The following is a 15764-nucleotide window of genomic DNA, read 5'->3' on the forward strand; positions in this document are numbered from 1 at the left end:
TAGAATAATTAAAAAGCAGTTATCTGCCTTTCCTTCTTCATATCAGTTTGCTGCTTTTTCTTTTACCTGGCTGTAAAATTTCTCCCATAGCTCCCTGTCTCTTATAAGAAAACCCGTATCAAGGCACAAGCAGATACATGCAAAAAGAAAAACAATAAAGATGGCTTTGAAGAGAAATATTCCAAATGAATGCTTGGATGTTCTGAGTGACAGCTGACCTTTCCCAGAACTTCACCTTGTATGGACTCTCTCTCTGCCAAAGTCCCAAGAGGGTTTGTACAAGTGGTGCTCACCCATCAAGGCACCACTTAAGTGAAGGTGCTCAGGGTTTCTGCCACTAACCTGTGGCTCTTGTGCAGTTCGATCACTTTATCTTCCAGCTCTTTTGTGTGGTTTGGTGCAAAGCGGAATTCACTGATGTAATCGCTCCCACATTCATCTGGGTCATAGTCTCCAAGCTCTGACTGGACAGTATAGGAGCCCAGCAGGGCCAGGGTCACAAAGGAACAGGGCAGCCTCCCGGACACGACGTCATCTCGCAGTTGCAAGCAGAGGTAGTACCTTCCAGGAGCCAGAAGGACAAAAGGAAAAGCCAGCATTAGGGTATACAAAAAGGAGAGCACTCAGGATAAAATATGAGCAAACAATTTCTCCCTGTCCAATAACCCCTCTAGGACAAGTTTCCTAGCATCTATATATTTTGATATTTATTTCATCTAATGTTTGATCTAGACATAAAGAGAAAATACATGGCTACAAGATATAATAGTTATGGTTATCTAGAAGCAAGTCAATGTTCATAATAAAACAGGGTTTTATTAGTAAAGCAGAGTAAAAGAAATCTAAAGACATTCTTCTTTCAAAATAACTTTTAAAGTCAAATGAATAGTCCTCAACCCACTCCCTGAAATCCTTGGTTGGAGGAATAATAATATAAAAACATTGATCTTAAATATAATTGTGAGGTCCCAACTAGCCTTAAGGAAGTCTCGTTTTGATATCTAGATGACAGTTCTTGCCATAGGACCAAAAGAAATTTCAGGTAACTCAACAGCTACCCCTCCATAAACTCAGCTTCCTGCATTCCTGAGGAAAGAGTCACTTTACAATTACAAATAATATCTCCTGCTTTAAGTTCTTTTTTAAAAATTTAGATAGTTTCCTAGAATCTAACTGATATGAAGAGTAACTTTTAAGAATTACAGTCTACCCTCTGTATCCGTGTTTCCGCATCCATGGATTCAACCAACCACTGATTTGAAAAAGAAAAAATCGCGTCTGTACTGAATGTGGACAGACTTCTTTTTTCTTGTCATTTTTCCCTAAACAATAGAGTATAACAACTATTGACATAGTATTTATACTATATTAGGTATTAAGAGTAATTCAGAGATGTTTAAAGTACACAGGAGGATGTGCGTAGGTTATGTGCAAATACTGTGCCATTTTATGTGAGGGGCTTCAGCATCCTTGGATTTTAATGGGATCAATCCCCCGTGGATAACAAGGGATGACTGCACCACCCTAACATCTGAGAATCCTATTATTAGTAGTACACATTTGAAACTGGGAGAATATAAAACCTTTTCTATATAATTTTGCCACAATATCATAAAAATATCTCCATTAATAGCTGACTTGCCTTCTCATTTTGCTGTAAAGATTTACAAATATAACACTAACTTCAAAAGAACCAAAGTTAAGTGTTAACATTGATGAGTTTTAATAATAACTATCATGGCCTAGCATTTGGGTATAATAATAAAACACACTTGTACCTTTCATAAAAGAAATGAACTGTTAATCTGCTGAAGCAGAGGACTAGGATAAAGTCTTAAAATTCCCTTTAAGTATGATTTTAGGCTGGTGATATAAGTAAACTCCATGTAATCCAGACATAAAAATTCTTAAACATTTAAAAGGCTCTACAAACATTATACAATCAGACAGAAAGGAACCACACACTAAATTTTTAAATCCAGTATATAGGCTCTATAACCACAAGTTACCATAATTAAATAGTTCTTAAGTATTGACTAAACAGTATTTTTAAATAAGAAATGATAAATTTCCTGTTTTAACACAAATATGAAAGAAACCCTCTGGAACTAATTTTTACCATTCTCCTAATGTGTCAGGTGAAATTATTTTTAATCATAGCAAGTGACTGAAGCTGTTTTGAGTAATTTCCCTTTTCCGAAAAGCCCTCCAAGGAGGATGTGAGGCTTATACTGAAAATTCTGCATACACTGGACACAATTGCTTTGACTAGTCATAAACTTACTACCAAAGAGTGCAAGAGAGTCAGGAGTTCCCAAGTGAAATGCAGAGAAGCCTAGAAGGACACATGGCAAACCAAGAACAGTAGACTGAAGGTCTGTGTCCCCTCCCCAATTCATACGTGGCAATCCTATCCCCAAGGTGATGGGAGAAGGAGGCTTTGGGAGGTGATTAGGCCTTGCGGGTGGAGCCTTCTTGAATGGGATTAGTGCCCTCAGAAGAGGCCAAGAGATCCCCTCGCCCCTTCCACTACGTGAGGACACAGCAAGAAGGCAGCCGTCTGCAACCCGGGAGCAGACCCTCACCAGATCCCGACCATGCTGGCACCTGGATCTCAAACTTCCAGCCTCCAGAACTGTGAGAAATAAATTTTCATTGACAAACCACCCAGTTTATGGTATTTTGTTACAGCAGCCCAGACAGACTACAATACGCAGTACTGCTTTACAAAGGGATTCCTTTTCACACTCAAAGCTTAGTCACCAAGCTGGAATACTTTTATGTTAGATTCCTTTCTTAACATCTTCTTTCCAGAAAACAAATTAATTATTTTTCTTGTATATACAGGGCATACAAAATAAATTTTTAAATCTATTTGTGTTTATGTCTATCTATGTATGTGTTCAACTTTTTAAACAGCTATCAAGTTCAGGTTGGTTATATAAAAAGCATAAGCATCCAAAGACATTTTTAAACCAATTTTTAAAGCAGGAGCACTTGGAATTGCTACATGATGTAAGGCTAAATCCTAGCCAATTTGTCTGTGGTGGGTGGATGACACTATCTCAGTTGTGCATGTTTTCCCACCAGGGTCAGGCAGAAGGAAGTATCAGCCTAGCACCAAAGATTCAACTGTGAACAGAGAGGGTTTGGCAAATCTTCTCATCAGATGTTAGCTCTCATTCAGTTGCCTCTTGTTTGCCAGTGAGCGTGGATGATTGTAAGGTCCCCAGATGTAAGCATTTAAGAGAAGCACGACTCTCCCAATATGCCTGCCTTTCTCATAGCCAGCTTTCAAATACCTGGTGATGTCTTCAGATAGCTGGGCAGGGTCTGGTGGGTAAAATTTCACATTGAATGAAAAGTGCCAAGCACCACCTGCAGGGACGGGAAAAACATTAGAATAAAACCTCAGAAAAATCTCCTTATACAGTTATAAATCTCCTTATTTAACTGATAGCCAGAACTGCCTTAAATCCAAGCATTAACACGCAGGCAACTTTTGATCATTAATAGAAAAGAGGAAAATCTCCGTTAAATGAAATCCATAGATAAGACTGAAACCTCATCTAGTTTCTAATCTTCTCCCCAATCAAATCCTTTACTGGCACTTCTAACTAGAAAGGAAATTAGCCAAACTTCCTGCCTTTCTCAGGATCAAAGGTAAGCCTTTGGAATAAGGAAAAAAAAGTGAATGATATGGACAATCCTTAATCAGAAGTTTGGAACTGACTGGATTTATTGCTATGAATTTCTAGATAACTCAAGTACCGACACTACAGACATAATTCCCATTTTCTTTGTTCTTCCTGCTTTGTTATTGCAGGTCAAATCCCATAATAATAAATGTCAAGGGACTATTCAACCTATTTTTATTTTATGGGAAAGGTTTGTTGTGGTGAATACTGCTTTCATAAGTGGGCTGCTCTGTGGGCTGTTGAAAATTTTTTCTTGCTCAGGGAAATTTTTGATGTAATGGAATCTTGAATGTATTTATTATGCATTATCAAGTTCTACACCTCCTTAGCCCATGACTTGGACTGATCCTCCTTTCACTTTGCCATTCTGTATCCTGTGGCATCTACTTAAGGCCTCCAGAAGTGAAAAGCGTCAACCAGATGTTAGCTCACAGGTGTATACTCTCTGTACTGTCTGTACATATCCATGAAACATTATTAAACCTTACTAAGCTCCACATTCCATTAACACTATCTCTAATTGTGTATAGTTTATCAACACATCCATGAAAAAGACACCCTTTTCTACACTGACTCTCTCTACATGATCACTCCTACAATTTGTTCACTTTGTTCTTTCCTTTGGGCTTTTAAATGCAGTAATTTATTCCTTCTGTGATGCTGTTTATATTTGTTCTCTCCCTCCAATAAGTACACCAAACGTGCCACTGTCTAGTCCCAGCTTGTATTCTGAGCCAACTACTGAAAACTGCCTCCCGTCTCCTAGGTTCTATCCTGGAAGCCTTTCATGCACACCTCCCCAGGCAGCCACAGGCTCGCTGTCACTCCATGATTCTGTGACCTCACAGCCCAGGCTTACGCTTCACATACTCTCCTAAGACTTTTATACGCTCCCTCCTCCCCATCAAATGCCTTCTGCAAACTCCACTTCCCTGTAAGCCCTTCCCAAATGCTCACTGAAAGGCACAGATCTGTTAAGTCTCTGAGAGCCTTTTCTCGCCCTACTCTCCTGCATTTGTGGCAATACTGAGCTTAAATGGTTTCCTACATTTCTGTCATAAATGGCATGGGTCCATTTCTTAATTCTAGTTTATTCATGACACTACCCTTTACATCACACGTAAGACTCCACGTGGCAGGGAACCTACCGGAGGGTCCCTATAAGAGATTCAGCACAGGACCAGGCATTACTGGGTGCTTCATATCGTTTTTAAACCACTCAAAGTATTACTGAAACATGGGCTATAAGAATTATAAGCCATAAAATATCTGCCAATCAAATATGTTTCCAGCGATTATTTCTCCCACTAGTCTCAAAAAGTCCTTCTGTTACTCTAAAAATAGTGATTTGTTTTTAGTTTCCTATTGATTCCTGTTCACTTCCTACTAAAATCAATGCCTGCCAATAGTGAGATTCATAATGAGAGCTGGCTTTCCTCCCAGCAAGCGGAATTAAAACTAACGGATTACTTGTGGGAAATGAATTGACTGCTCTTTCATAATTTTTATCCACCTCAAAGTATGCCTTGAACCTAGTGAATAGTCTAGCAATGTAATTAAACAGTCTTATAATAAATTCAGGGTGAAAATTCTAAGTTAGAAATCAGTAAGTAATAAAAATATAGGAAAGACATCTCAATAATAAAAAAAAAAATCTTCATTCTAGGAAAGCAAGTTTCAAACTACAGTGGGCCTAAGAAGTATGTGAGGTACTTGTTAAAAATGCCAGTCCCTAGGCTCCACTCCAGAGATTTTAAATTCCAGAGATGTAGAAAATGGCCTAGGAATTTGTGGGTTTAATAAACTCCCTGTGCCGGCCCCGTGGCACACTTGGGAGAGTACAGCGCTTGGGAGCGCAGCAGCGCTCCTGCTGCAGGTTCGGATCCTATATAGGGATGGCCGGTGCACTCACTGGTTGAGCACGGTGTGGACGACACCGAGCCAAGGGTTGCGATCCCCTTACCGGTCACGAAAAAAAAAAGACAAAAAATAAAAAATAAAAAAAAAAAATAAACTCCCTTGTGGTTCAAATACAGGTGGGCTTTGAGACCACACTTTGAAAATCCCTATTACTGAGGAACCAACTTTCCTGAGATTATAACCCAAATAACTACAAGGTCATTTAGAACATTATTTTGAAATAATGGGAAGTTTATGGAAACTAGAATCTACATCCCGATCAAGAAAAAAAAATCCAGTTAAAGGAGGCATAAAAGTAGAGATTAATGGCAGAGGCAGATTAGAGCTCAAAACCATCCCTGTAAAGAACATGGTAGAAGCAAATCAACTGGGAGGATGAGCTTCAGCCACGAGCACGCTCGCAGCCCTGAACCTGTGCAGATGCCGACCCTGGGCAGAAGCAGGAAACGAAACAGCTTGAACACATAACATGGATATTTCTATAATACTGATGCAGGATTTTAAGTTACAAACTTATGTAAGTAGAAAATTGTGACACTGCAGGGAGTTCACTTATGAAAAATTTCTAATTTTAGTTTTCTATTCTATGCCTGTCAAATACTAAGGTTTCAAAATATACTGCATTTATATCATAAAATTACTATATATCACACACTGTATGTCATAAAATTACAATATCATAAATATTCTATACTTATAATCACAAAATATAGTATATGAGTATTTAGAAATGTTACGGTCAGCATGCATAAAAGATGACTAGAATTAGTTTCAGAATTTATCATAAATTTGTAACTTAAAATCTTTATCAGCTTGATCTCTATTCTCTTAAAAAGATCTCTTTCTAGAGGCATACTGTAGACTCACAACATAAAAACATGGAAACATCCCTTTTACCATGTATATTTAGGAGGGGGCGGTGACAGTACAATAATTATGTTAGGCATGAAAATACTCCTCTGCCTTGGCAGAATGTAAATTTTATGGAAAAAGATCATTTTAGTGGATGGAGAACACCAAGGAATATAGATAAAAATGCCTAATTCCATTTTTAAAAAAATTCCAATTTTCCTCATCTCCTCCTTTATCACAAGACTGTCAGTTTTCTTTATGTTGCAGTCACATACATTGCCTAACCTGCATAATGAAAATGTCCTTTAAGTCTCATGTTCTGATGGTCCCTTTAACTTTCTTCTCTTAATAAGGAAGGGGGGAGACAGCATAAATGGGAAGTTAAGGGAAAAAATAGAATTCTATTAACAATAGAAAAGAAAATCAGACAGTTTATACAGTCATTCTTGTAACAGTCTTATGACTTATCCCTGAATATTTTAGATATTTTCAAAGTGCTTTGCAATTATTAATCAGCTCAGCATTTCATTAATTAGATGAATACAGAGGACTTTAGGTACACAAAATGTTATTATATATATGTTCAGCACATTTGCTTTTAATAACTCCAAAAAAAGAACCTTAGGATATATTCATCTTAAATTTTTTATAAGGACCCCCCTCAGAACCACAACAACAAAAAAGTAGTGTTTTCACTTATTTATCACAACTATAGCTATTCCGGCTTTCAATTTAAATTAAACTATTTCTATGAAACTAATTCATTATCAAGTTTCTGGTTAGTGGATACATTAAATTCCTCTAAAAATATGGTAAAGATGTTTTAACTATATACATAATCACCAAACTCTCTGATATCTAGAAGTACAGGTACTTTATTTTTCCTTTTGGGATATTATATAGTATTAAACTGCTCACTGCTAATTACTTTTTATTAGTACTTGGGGTATTTTGATATCTCAGCTTTTAAAGTCACTAAGAAGTATTTGCTCTCTCTTTTAATAGTAAACTGTTGAAAACTTTTACTTATTGAAATGGTAATGATGTTCTTATTAATAAACTGGTTTAAAATTTATTCTTCAACTACAATTAATTGTTCAGAAGAATTAATTTAGATTTTATTGATAGAAATATGAATTTTTTAGATTAACTAGTTATTTAAAATTATAAAGATTAACAATGCTTGTGATAAAAGAACTACAGAGAAAGGTAAAAAAATAAAAATAAAAACACTACTCTTTTTTGACTCCTTACACCACATACCACATCTGGAGTAGTTACTGTTAATATTTTTCATGACTTCTAAAAGTTTTCCATGAATCTCTGCATGCATCACTTTTTAAAACAAATGAGATTATGTTATAGATACTATTTTGCAACCCGATTTTCACTAGCAAGAGCTAAGGTATATTTATATTCCATTTCTGTATTTCAATTTTGTGAGTTGCTCATAGAATTGTTTTGTCCATTTGGAAACATATATTTCTTTTTTTTTTTTTTTTAATTTTATTTTGTCGATATACATTGTAGCTGATTAATGCTCCCCATCACCATATATTTCTTAACTCGCCTTTAGGGACCAAGAAAAGAGGTTGTCATCAGTCTGACTTGTTCTTCTTTCCAAAATTATAGAAGGACTACTACTTTTTTTTTTTTTTTTTGTCTTTTTCGTGACCGGCACTCAGCCAGTGAGTGCACTGGCCATTCCTATATAGGATCCGAACCCGCGGCGGGAGCGTCGCTGCGCTCCCAGCGCTGCACCCTCCCGAGTGTGCCACGGGCTCGGCCCAAAGGACTACTACTTTTAGCTTGCCTTTTATACTTCTGTGGCAGCTAGGCTGAATTTACCATTAATAATTATGTTTGAAACTTTTAAGTGATTAATTGCCAACTGGATTATCACTTGATTAAATCATATACTTCACGTATATACATATACAGGCAGGGGAATAGATCAAGTGTCACAGTCATTATAATTATAATAATTCCCAAGTTGTAATGATTAAAAAATGGGTACTATCTGACCTGACCAACCTGCCAGAGTAAATTTGAGATTTTAATATGACTTTTGAAAAGCTTTGTATTCACACTAGCCACTTGGGTATGGGGCTACCAATTCAGACAACCCCACTCTAAAAATCTTCACATTACCACATAAGATAATCCAAAAGAACTTACTTCGAATCTGTTTTTTAATTTCTTTAGCAGGGTCCAACCAATTCTGAAAAGGAAATGACATTGTGAATTTGAATCAGTGAAGAATAAAAATGACTTAATGCTAACTAGGCAGCAACAAGCCCTAAACGTACTGGAGAGTGAGTGGCTACGGGAAGGCGCCCCTCAGTGAGGTCCTTCCCCCACCTCTGGAGCCCTCCATCAGGCCCTGGGAGGCCGAGCCACTGGTCAGATGAGAAAACACACGTGTGTGCAACTTATGCTTGACAGAATTCTTTTTCCTCTACAACACTGCCTTCAGGGATTGGAGCTAGCCCAGAAACAGAGGGGAAATGGCAGAAGATTCTAAGTTCAAACAAGGTACTAGAATAAACTAAAGATCTGGGTAACCTGACACACTGAAGTCCTAGCCATTCAGTCCCATATTGGTGACTTCTGTGATTGTAGATTCTTAGGCATCTACCTGGAAAACATTCCTAACAAGTGAACACTTGCCTGAGACTTGTGATTTTCCCAATCAGAAAAGTCAGCTGTGTAAGAATGAAGTAAGACACTGTCCAGTGAATTGATTAGGTATAAGTGTGAATCATGACACAAGACCAAAACAAGTAACATCCATGAGCAACACTTATGTGACTCAGCCTCCAGCACCAGCACAATGGGAATGATTTCCTCTTCCTTATTTCTCAGGTAGCTGTGTGGATTAGTGCCAAGTCCCTCTCATCCTATTCTGAACAGACCGCATTACTCAGGGGTAAGAGTCTTTAGAGATATTAAATGCCTACTAAATGCATTAGACAAGTGTCAGGTCAGCAAATGACCCACCTCATATTCTGATTAAGTAACAATATGAAAACATAGTAAGAGGGATTCAGAATAGGACAGCAGCCCTGATAGTGAACTGTCCTGACAGTTTATGTCATAACCATGATATCTTCATAGAGTCTGGGGTATAAACATGATTTTTACTTAAGTGTCAAAGTATTTAATTTCCATTGACTCAAATAAGCCACTGAAACATATCATCTAAAAAAAAGCACCATACAAAATGCTTTCCTGAAACCACAAATAATCCAAGCATGAACAGCGGATGAGCTGACTTACTGTTCAAGATTAAAGGAAGTTGTCAATAATTTCCTTCATGAAACAACAGGTCATTAACAGCATTTGAGGATTCAAAGTGAATGTGGGAGTGTAAAGGGAGGTGGAGAAAAGATCGTCCATTCAGTTTGAGTTTATTTTCCTGCAGTAACGAGCAGATCAAGCCATCATATTTTGCACTGCTTTTCATCTCTCACCTTCTGGTTTTCAGCATCTCGATACGTAAGCCCAAAGTAATCTTTTTCTAGCAAGTTCAAGTGTTCACACACTTTATCAAACAGCACTTGTCCTCTGGAGCGTTTCTACAGAAAAAAGAACAGAAAAACAAGTCAACGCACAAAAATAGTTCTCACAATCGCCACAAGTATAACAGGATACAATTTAAAACATTGCTTGCTGTAATTGTTCAGTAAATGACCAGCAAGTGTGATCACTTTGCCATCTCCTGTTTAGTGAAAAGGCTAAAAATAAAAATGGACCTCAACCTACAAAAGCCCACCCCTACAGATAAACAAAAACAAAATATAGTGCCACTGAGTAAGTGCAGGTGACCAGTGGATGATTTCTAAATAGAAGTAGCTGGGGTGATGCTTGGAAGCCTCAAATATTTTTTGAGTTATAAAAACCCTGACAGTGAGAGTATAAAGGACCAACAAAAGCTGTGTTTCGGAATGCCCTAACTCAGTTCCCCGTATTATAAGATTCTGAGCCCAAGAAGAATTGAGTCCTGTTCCTTGTCTTAGGCAGACTCTTACTTAAAACTTTCCATCCTAATTCCTTACTTAGAAATTCTACAAATCACTTTCTAAAGTCTGCTAGTTTTAGGGGTTCTTTTTGCCAAAAATTTCAGTCTTGTATTAAAGTGTTAAATTTTCTCTTCATTTCTTTTAGAGCAAATCCTTTTTTAAAATTACATACATATTTTTATTGATTATGCATATTCATTGGGCACAAAGTTGATGGTCATTACCTGTGCCCAAGGTGTGATGATCAGATCAATACTATTAGCATGTAAACATAAAATATTATGTTTAAAGAAGATTTTAGTTATCACATATAAGATATACTATATACGTGCTATATTTTGGACCATCAAGCTGGCAGCTGGAGAAAGGAAAAAGGTAGACATTGGGTGGAAAAAAACTCACCAGCTTAATTTATTGTGAAATACTGTATCATTTTTTTCATCTAATCCTTCAAAGATTTTTAAACATGGCCTTGGAGTTTATGATGAACTTAACTGGCAACAAATAAGCTAAACTACATTTTTGTTTGTGTGGTACTAACATTTTACATCCAATACAGTAAGCATATCTGTCTTTATGATTCAATGCAATAACAATGAGACATGAAAACTGATAAACTATGTCTGTGCCAAAATAATAAGCATTCAAAACACCTGTAAGTGTTGTGTTACTGTGCAACCATAATTACGTTGAAAGTTAATTACTCAGTCCCTTCAAGCATGACTATTTAGGAAGAAAGATAAATTTATGATAGAAAAGTAAAGCCTAAATTGTAGCTAGCTAAATAATCAATGATGTGTTTGGGAAAAAACGTTCCATAAAGTGTGAAAATAAATTACTTGTCAGCAAAACTACATAATAACAGTGCTCATTGGCTATGAATAAATGTTACAACAATGAAATGCTGCTTGCTGGTTTAAATCTTTTATTTATAAATAACAGCATATTATTTCTGAATAATGCTTGACAAATTGTAAGTTTTCACACACACACAAAAAAAGGTTCTTCTGACGCTACTATTGGTATTATCTCCAGTTGACAAGTAAGAATAGAAGTTCAAAGAAGTTAGGTGAGAGAGGTGGTATTATGTGACGGCTCTGGGCAGTGGCTTTGGAGTCAGGCTTAGACCTTCAGTATGGCCCGTGCAGCTATGTAAACCTCTGTTTTTCCCTCTGTAAAATGGGTATGACAGTACCTACTCCTTCAGAATGGCTAATGCCTATCAGTGGTGACACATATCAAGTCTTCCATTAATGTCAGATATTATTATAGCCCAGAGGCTGACAAATGGCAGAATAAGTAATGTAGAATGGATTATTAGGCATGTTTTCTGTAGGTGCACACATACAACTCCTGGTGGCACCAATAGGCAGCTTTAGTGCTAACACGTCCTGCTCTTTCATTAGCTATGTTACCTGCCTATTACCTGCTTTACCTAGACCACATTATTTACATGCATACACAATACACACCAATACACATCAGTGACTGGCCAAGTACTTTCTCAGTGAGTAAATAAAAAACAAAACAAATGCAGCATAGTGGATTGAATGCCCCTCCCCAAACTCACTGAAGCTTGCATTGTGTCCCCCAAGTTTTATGTATTAAAAAAATTGGCTCCCACTGTGACCGTTAAGAAGGTGGGAAATCTTATTATGGCAATTGAAAGGTGGAGCCTTGAAGAGGTGACTGGATCGTAGGACCGTGCAGTAGTGAATGGATTAAAAATGGTGGTCAGGGGTGTGGTTCTGAGGGCTTTAAAAGAAGAGGAGAGTCTGTCTCTCTGCTTTGACCATCTTGCGATGTGAGACCCCTGGGTCACTGTTGCCACCACCTGATGGACTTTGGACTTTCCAGCCTCAGAGACTGTAAGCAATAAATTTTGTTTTCTTTATAAATCACCCAGTTTCAAGTATTTTGTTATAAGCAACAGAAATGGACTAGTACATGCAGATACAAAAACTCTTCTCTACAAGGCTTGGCTTGGCTATATCCTCTGACCCAGCAGACTCTCACCGGTCGTTGCTTTTCCAGCTTCTCACAGTTGATTTCTAGTGACTCATAGCTCTTTCTCAATTAAACCACATCTTTTCTTACTGAATATTTTAGACATATTTTGAACACTACAGTTTTTAAGACAATTACATAGTAATCTATTCTTCACACTGGTTCTCTAGAACTTACTGTAGATGGTTATATGGTTATAATGGAAACAGTGAAATTCCTTCCCACTAAATATCAGCACAGCCATCAGCTAGCTGGTGACTTTGGAGAAGGCTTTTAAGTTTTTGGGCCTCCACTTTCTCATCCTCGGGTGAGGACGTAGACGCTACAGAGCAAGGCAGTTACGAGCTTCGGGCCTCCCTCTGCCTGTGACACACTAGTAATAGACTACAGCACTTGCTCTCTTCCACTGACCCCAGATGGGGCTCGGGCACCCTTCTGCACATCGTAATGAGAAAGAAGCTGTCGCTGGATGTAGTTGGGACATGACATGAAACCTGTCTTCCAGCCCTGGACTAGATCTCCTTTGCAATCTCTTCCAACTCGAAAAAATTCTTGACTCTTCTAACTTAGATGATTTTTTTCTAGCACATTATTCAACTTTTCACGTCAACTATTTCTACTTATTGATATGAGTGTACCTGTAGGTAACAACATTTAATAAATGACTAAAACTCAACAATCAGACTGGAAAATTTGGAGACACTATATTAACTGTTATGGTTCCCAAAGACCATTCTGTTCGTTAAGTGATCAAATCTAGGTACCTTACTGTCATTGGGTGTGATTCAGGGGCAGAGAGGGAGAGAGGATGAACAGGTGGAGCACAGGGGATTTGGAGAGTGGTGAAACTACTTTCTGGACACTGTAATGGTTGGTACGTATCATTATACATTTGTCAAAATGCACAAAATGTATAGCGCAAAGAATGAACCCTAAGGTAAGCTATGGATTTCAGTTAATAACAACATGTCAATATTGGCTCTCAACTGAAACTAATGTACCACACTAACGTAAAATAGTAAAAATAGGAGAGATGGGGGTGTGGGGAAAAGCCTGAGGGGATATATGAGAATTCTCTGTATTTGACACTCAATTTTCCTGTAAATCTAAAACTGCTTGAAAAAAAGTTATTAATTTTAAAAGACAGGGAGAAACACTGACAAAAAGCATGCAACCTTTTATTTTAAATTGTTCATAAAGTTAAACTACAAATGATTTTACTTTTACCATGAGTAAATAAAACCTGAAAAATTTTATTAAGAGTAAACATTTTAGAAAAATCAAAACTCAATCTGCAAGTTCTCCACTTGGTTTTCCCCTTGAACTTAATTTGTCTAAGAAGCCAGGTCATTTGTCTGCAGACCTCTTTGTTGGCATCTTCATGGTATAATTTAATGCATTCTTCCTAGTCTCCTGAATATCCTGTAAACTGGTAGTTAAATCTAGAAGCTTGGTCAGATTCTACTTTGTTTTTCATAAGCAATGCTGTACAATGTCATCAGGAGGCATAAAGTGACTGCTTGCCTTTTTTGTGATATTAGCAGTCACTGAAGATCACTGTCCTAGATCCATTAATTCCAGGTTACAAAATGGTGATATTCTAATCCTAATCATTTCTTCCTCACTTATTTGCTGGGGTATATTTATAAAGAGATGCTTCTCTTTGTCAGAATTGCTTACCCAGTGATACAATTGGATTACAAGAGCCAGGATAAATGCTCAATTCTTTCCTTTATCCATTTTCAAGGTAATCAGTTGGCTCCTTAGCATCATCCAAGTCACCAATTACATTTTCTGTTTCATAATGTCACAATGAACTCATGGATTTAAACAGGTTTAGTGTGTTTCGACCCGTCTCAGGTATTACCCAGATTGATGCTCTGAACGTACCCAAATGCTCTACCTTGCCTGTTGCCTGCCAAGTCCCTCTCATCCTCCATGAGGTTTCTCCAGACCCACTTCTTTCAAGTATTTCCTGTCCTTCCAGCCAAATGTGATTTCTCTTCCCTTTGGACATTACAGCACTTTACGACAGCACTTTATAGCAGCACTTTCCATATTCTGCCTTATATCACAGCCATATCTGTGTACTCACCTTATATCCCTGATTGTAAAGACATTTGCAGCAGCATCGTGCCTCCTGTATTTAACCTTTCACAGAGCCTCATATTTGGGCCAATGCCATTAAGAGACTAAAGCAGTAACTTGATGAAACTTTCCATGAAATTTTTTCTCACTAGCATTATCATAACCACTGATGTAGAAGCAATATTTTAAACCAGTGGTTTTCAAAAATGGATCCTGGGAGCCTTTAAATCACACCAATGTCCAGGCTCCCACCTCAGGTCAATGAAATCATAATTTCTCAAGTTAGGCACAAAGCATCTGCACTTTTTAAGATCCCCAAATGACTCATGCAGGCATGGGTGAAAGATACATCTTAAGTTAAATTATAACTAAAAATGTTTAAATGTAATGACACTAAAGCAATTTTACTTTTGCATGAGGAAATGTGTAATTTGTTCAGATTCAGACTAGGCTCAATGCAATTTCTTTTAGAACTCTTGTACCAAAACTTACAGTCGCATTATGACAAAATTGATTTACATAGACACACATGCTTAAAATATTAAGGCATCCTTTCCAACAAATTTTCTTGAGAAATGTAATTTCTCAAGAAATGATAAACCAGCCAAATGCTGAAATAAAATGATACAGTTGAGAAATAATAAACTACCGGACTCTGAAAAAACCCACAACACTAACTTGCATTTAAAGCCATGAATAAAATATATGGAAGATAGAAATGTTTTGAAGTTTGTTGCGTTTTCTGGGTTGCTGTTTTGTTTGTTTTAGGGGGAGATACTTCCCCTTTATACAGCTGAAATACAGAATTTTACTCAAAATCCTGCTGCACGATTAAAGAATGACCCCAGGTAAGTTAATAAATGCCTTGATTTCCTTTTTTCAACCAGAGCAGGAACATTATTAACATCTTCCCTAGACGGTGACTGAGGTGACTAACCGGTGCAAATATACCTGGCATTGAACCCAGGGAAGACCTGAACACGGAGCTGCTCGAGATCTAAGCAGACGCGGGGACCGCTACCCTTGGTGGCCTGTTCTCTAAAATGAGCCTTGTCTCCGTGCCCGAGTCCCAAGAAATCATTTCTTAGTCTGTGCTGATGACAAAGAGTGCAAAAGCAGGAAAACACAAATTGTACTAAATCTTAGCACAAGACTACAGGAGAATTTGTTTTTTCCC

General features: G+C 37.4%; 1 protein-coding gene across 2 annotated transcripts in view; it reads right to left on the reverse strand.

The window, feature by feature from the left end:
* Window positions 1-15764, reverse strand: part of EPB41L3 (erythrocyte membrane protein band 4.1 like 3) — a 138768-nt gene that overhangs the window by 38182 nt on the left and 84822 nt on the right. For both annotated transcript variants that reach the window (XM_063076787.1, XM_063076786.1), the window contains exons 4-7: window positions 9944-10048; window positions 8649-8691; window positions 3303-3378; window positions 343-561 (exon numbers count right to left, since the gene is read on the reverse strand). In XM_063076787.1, the coding sequence (XP_062932857.1) occupies window positions 343-561; window positions 3303-3378; window positions 8649-8691; window positions 9944-10048 (443 nt within the window). The remainder of the gene's footprint in view (window positions 1-342; window positions 562-3302; window positions 3379-8648; window positions 8692-9943; window positions 10049-15764) is intronic.

The sequence above is a fragment of the Cynocephalus volans genome, chromosome 13 (genome assembly GCF_027409185.1).
Source record: "Cynocephalus volans isolate mCynVol1 chromosome 13, mCynVol1.pri, whole genome shotgun sequence".
NCBI lineage: Eukaryota > Metazoa > Chordata > Mammalia > Dermoptera > Cynocephalidae > Cynocephalus > Cynocephalus volans.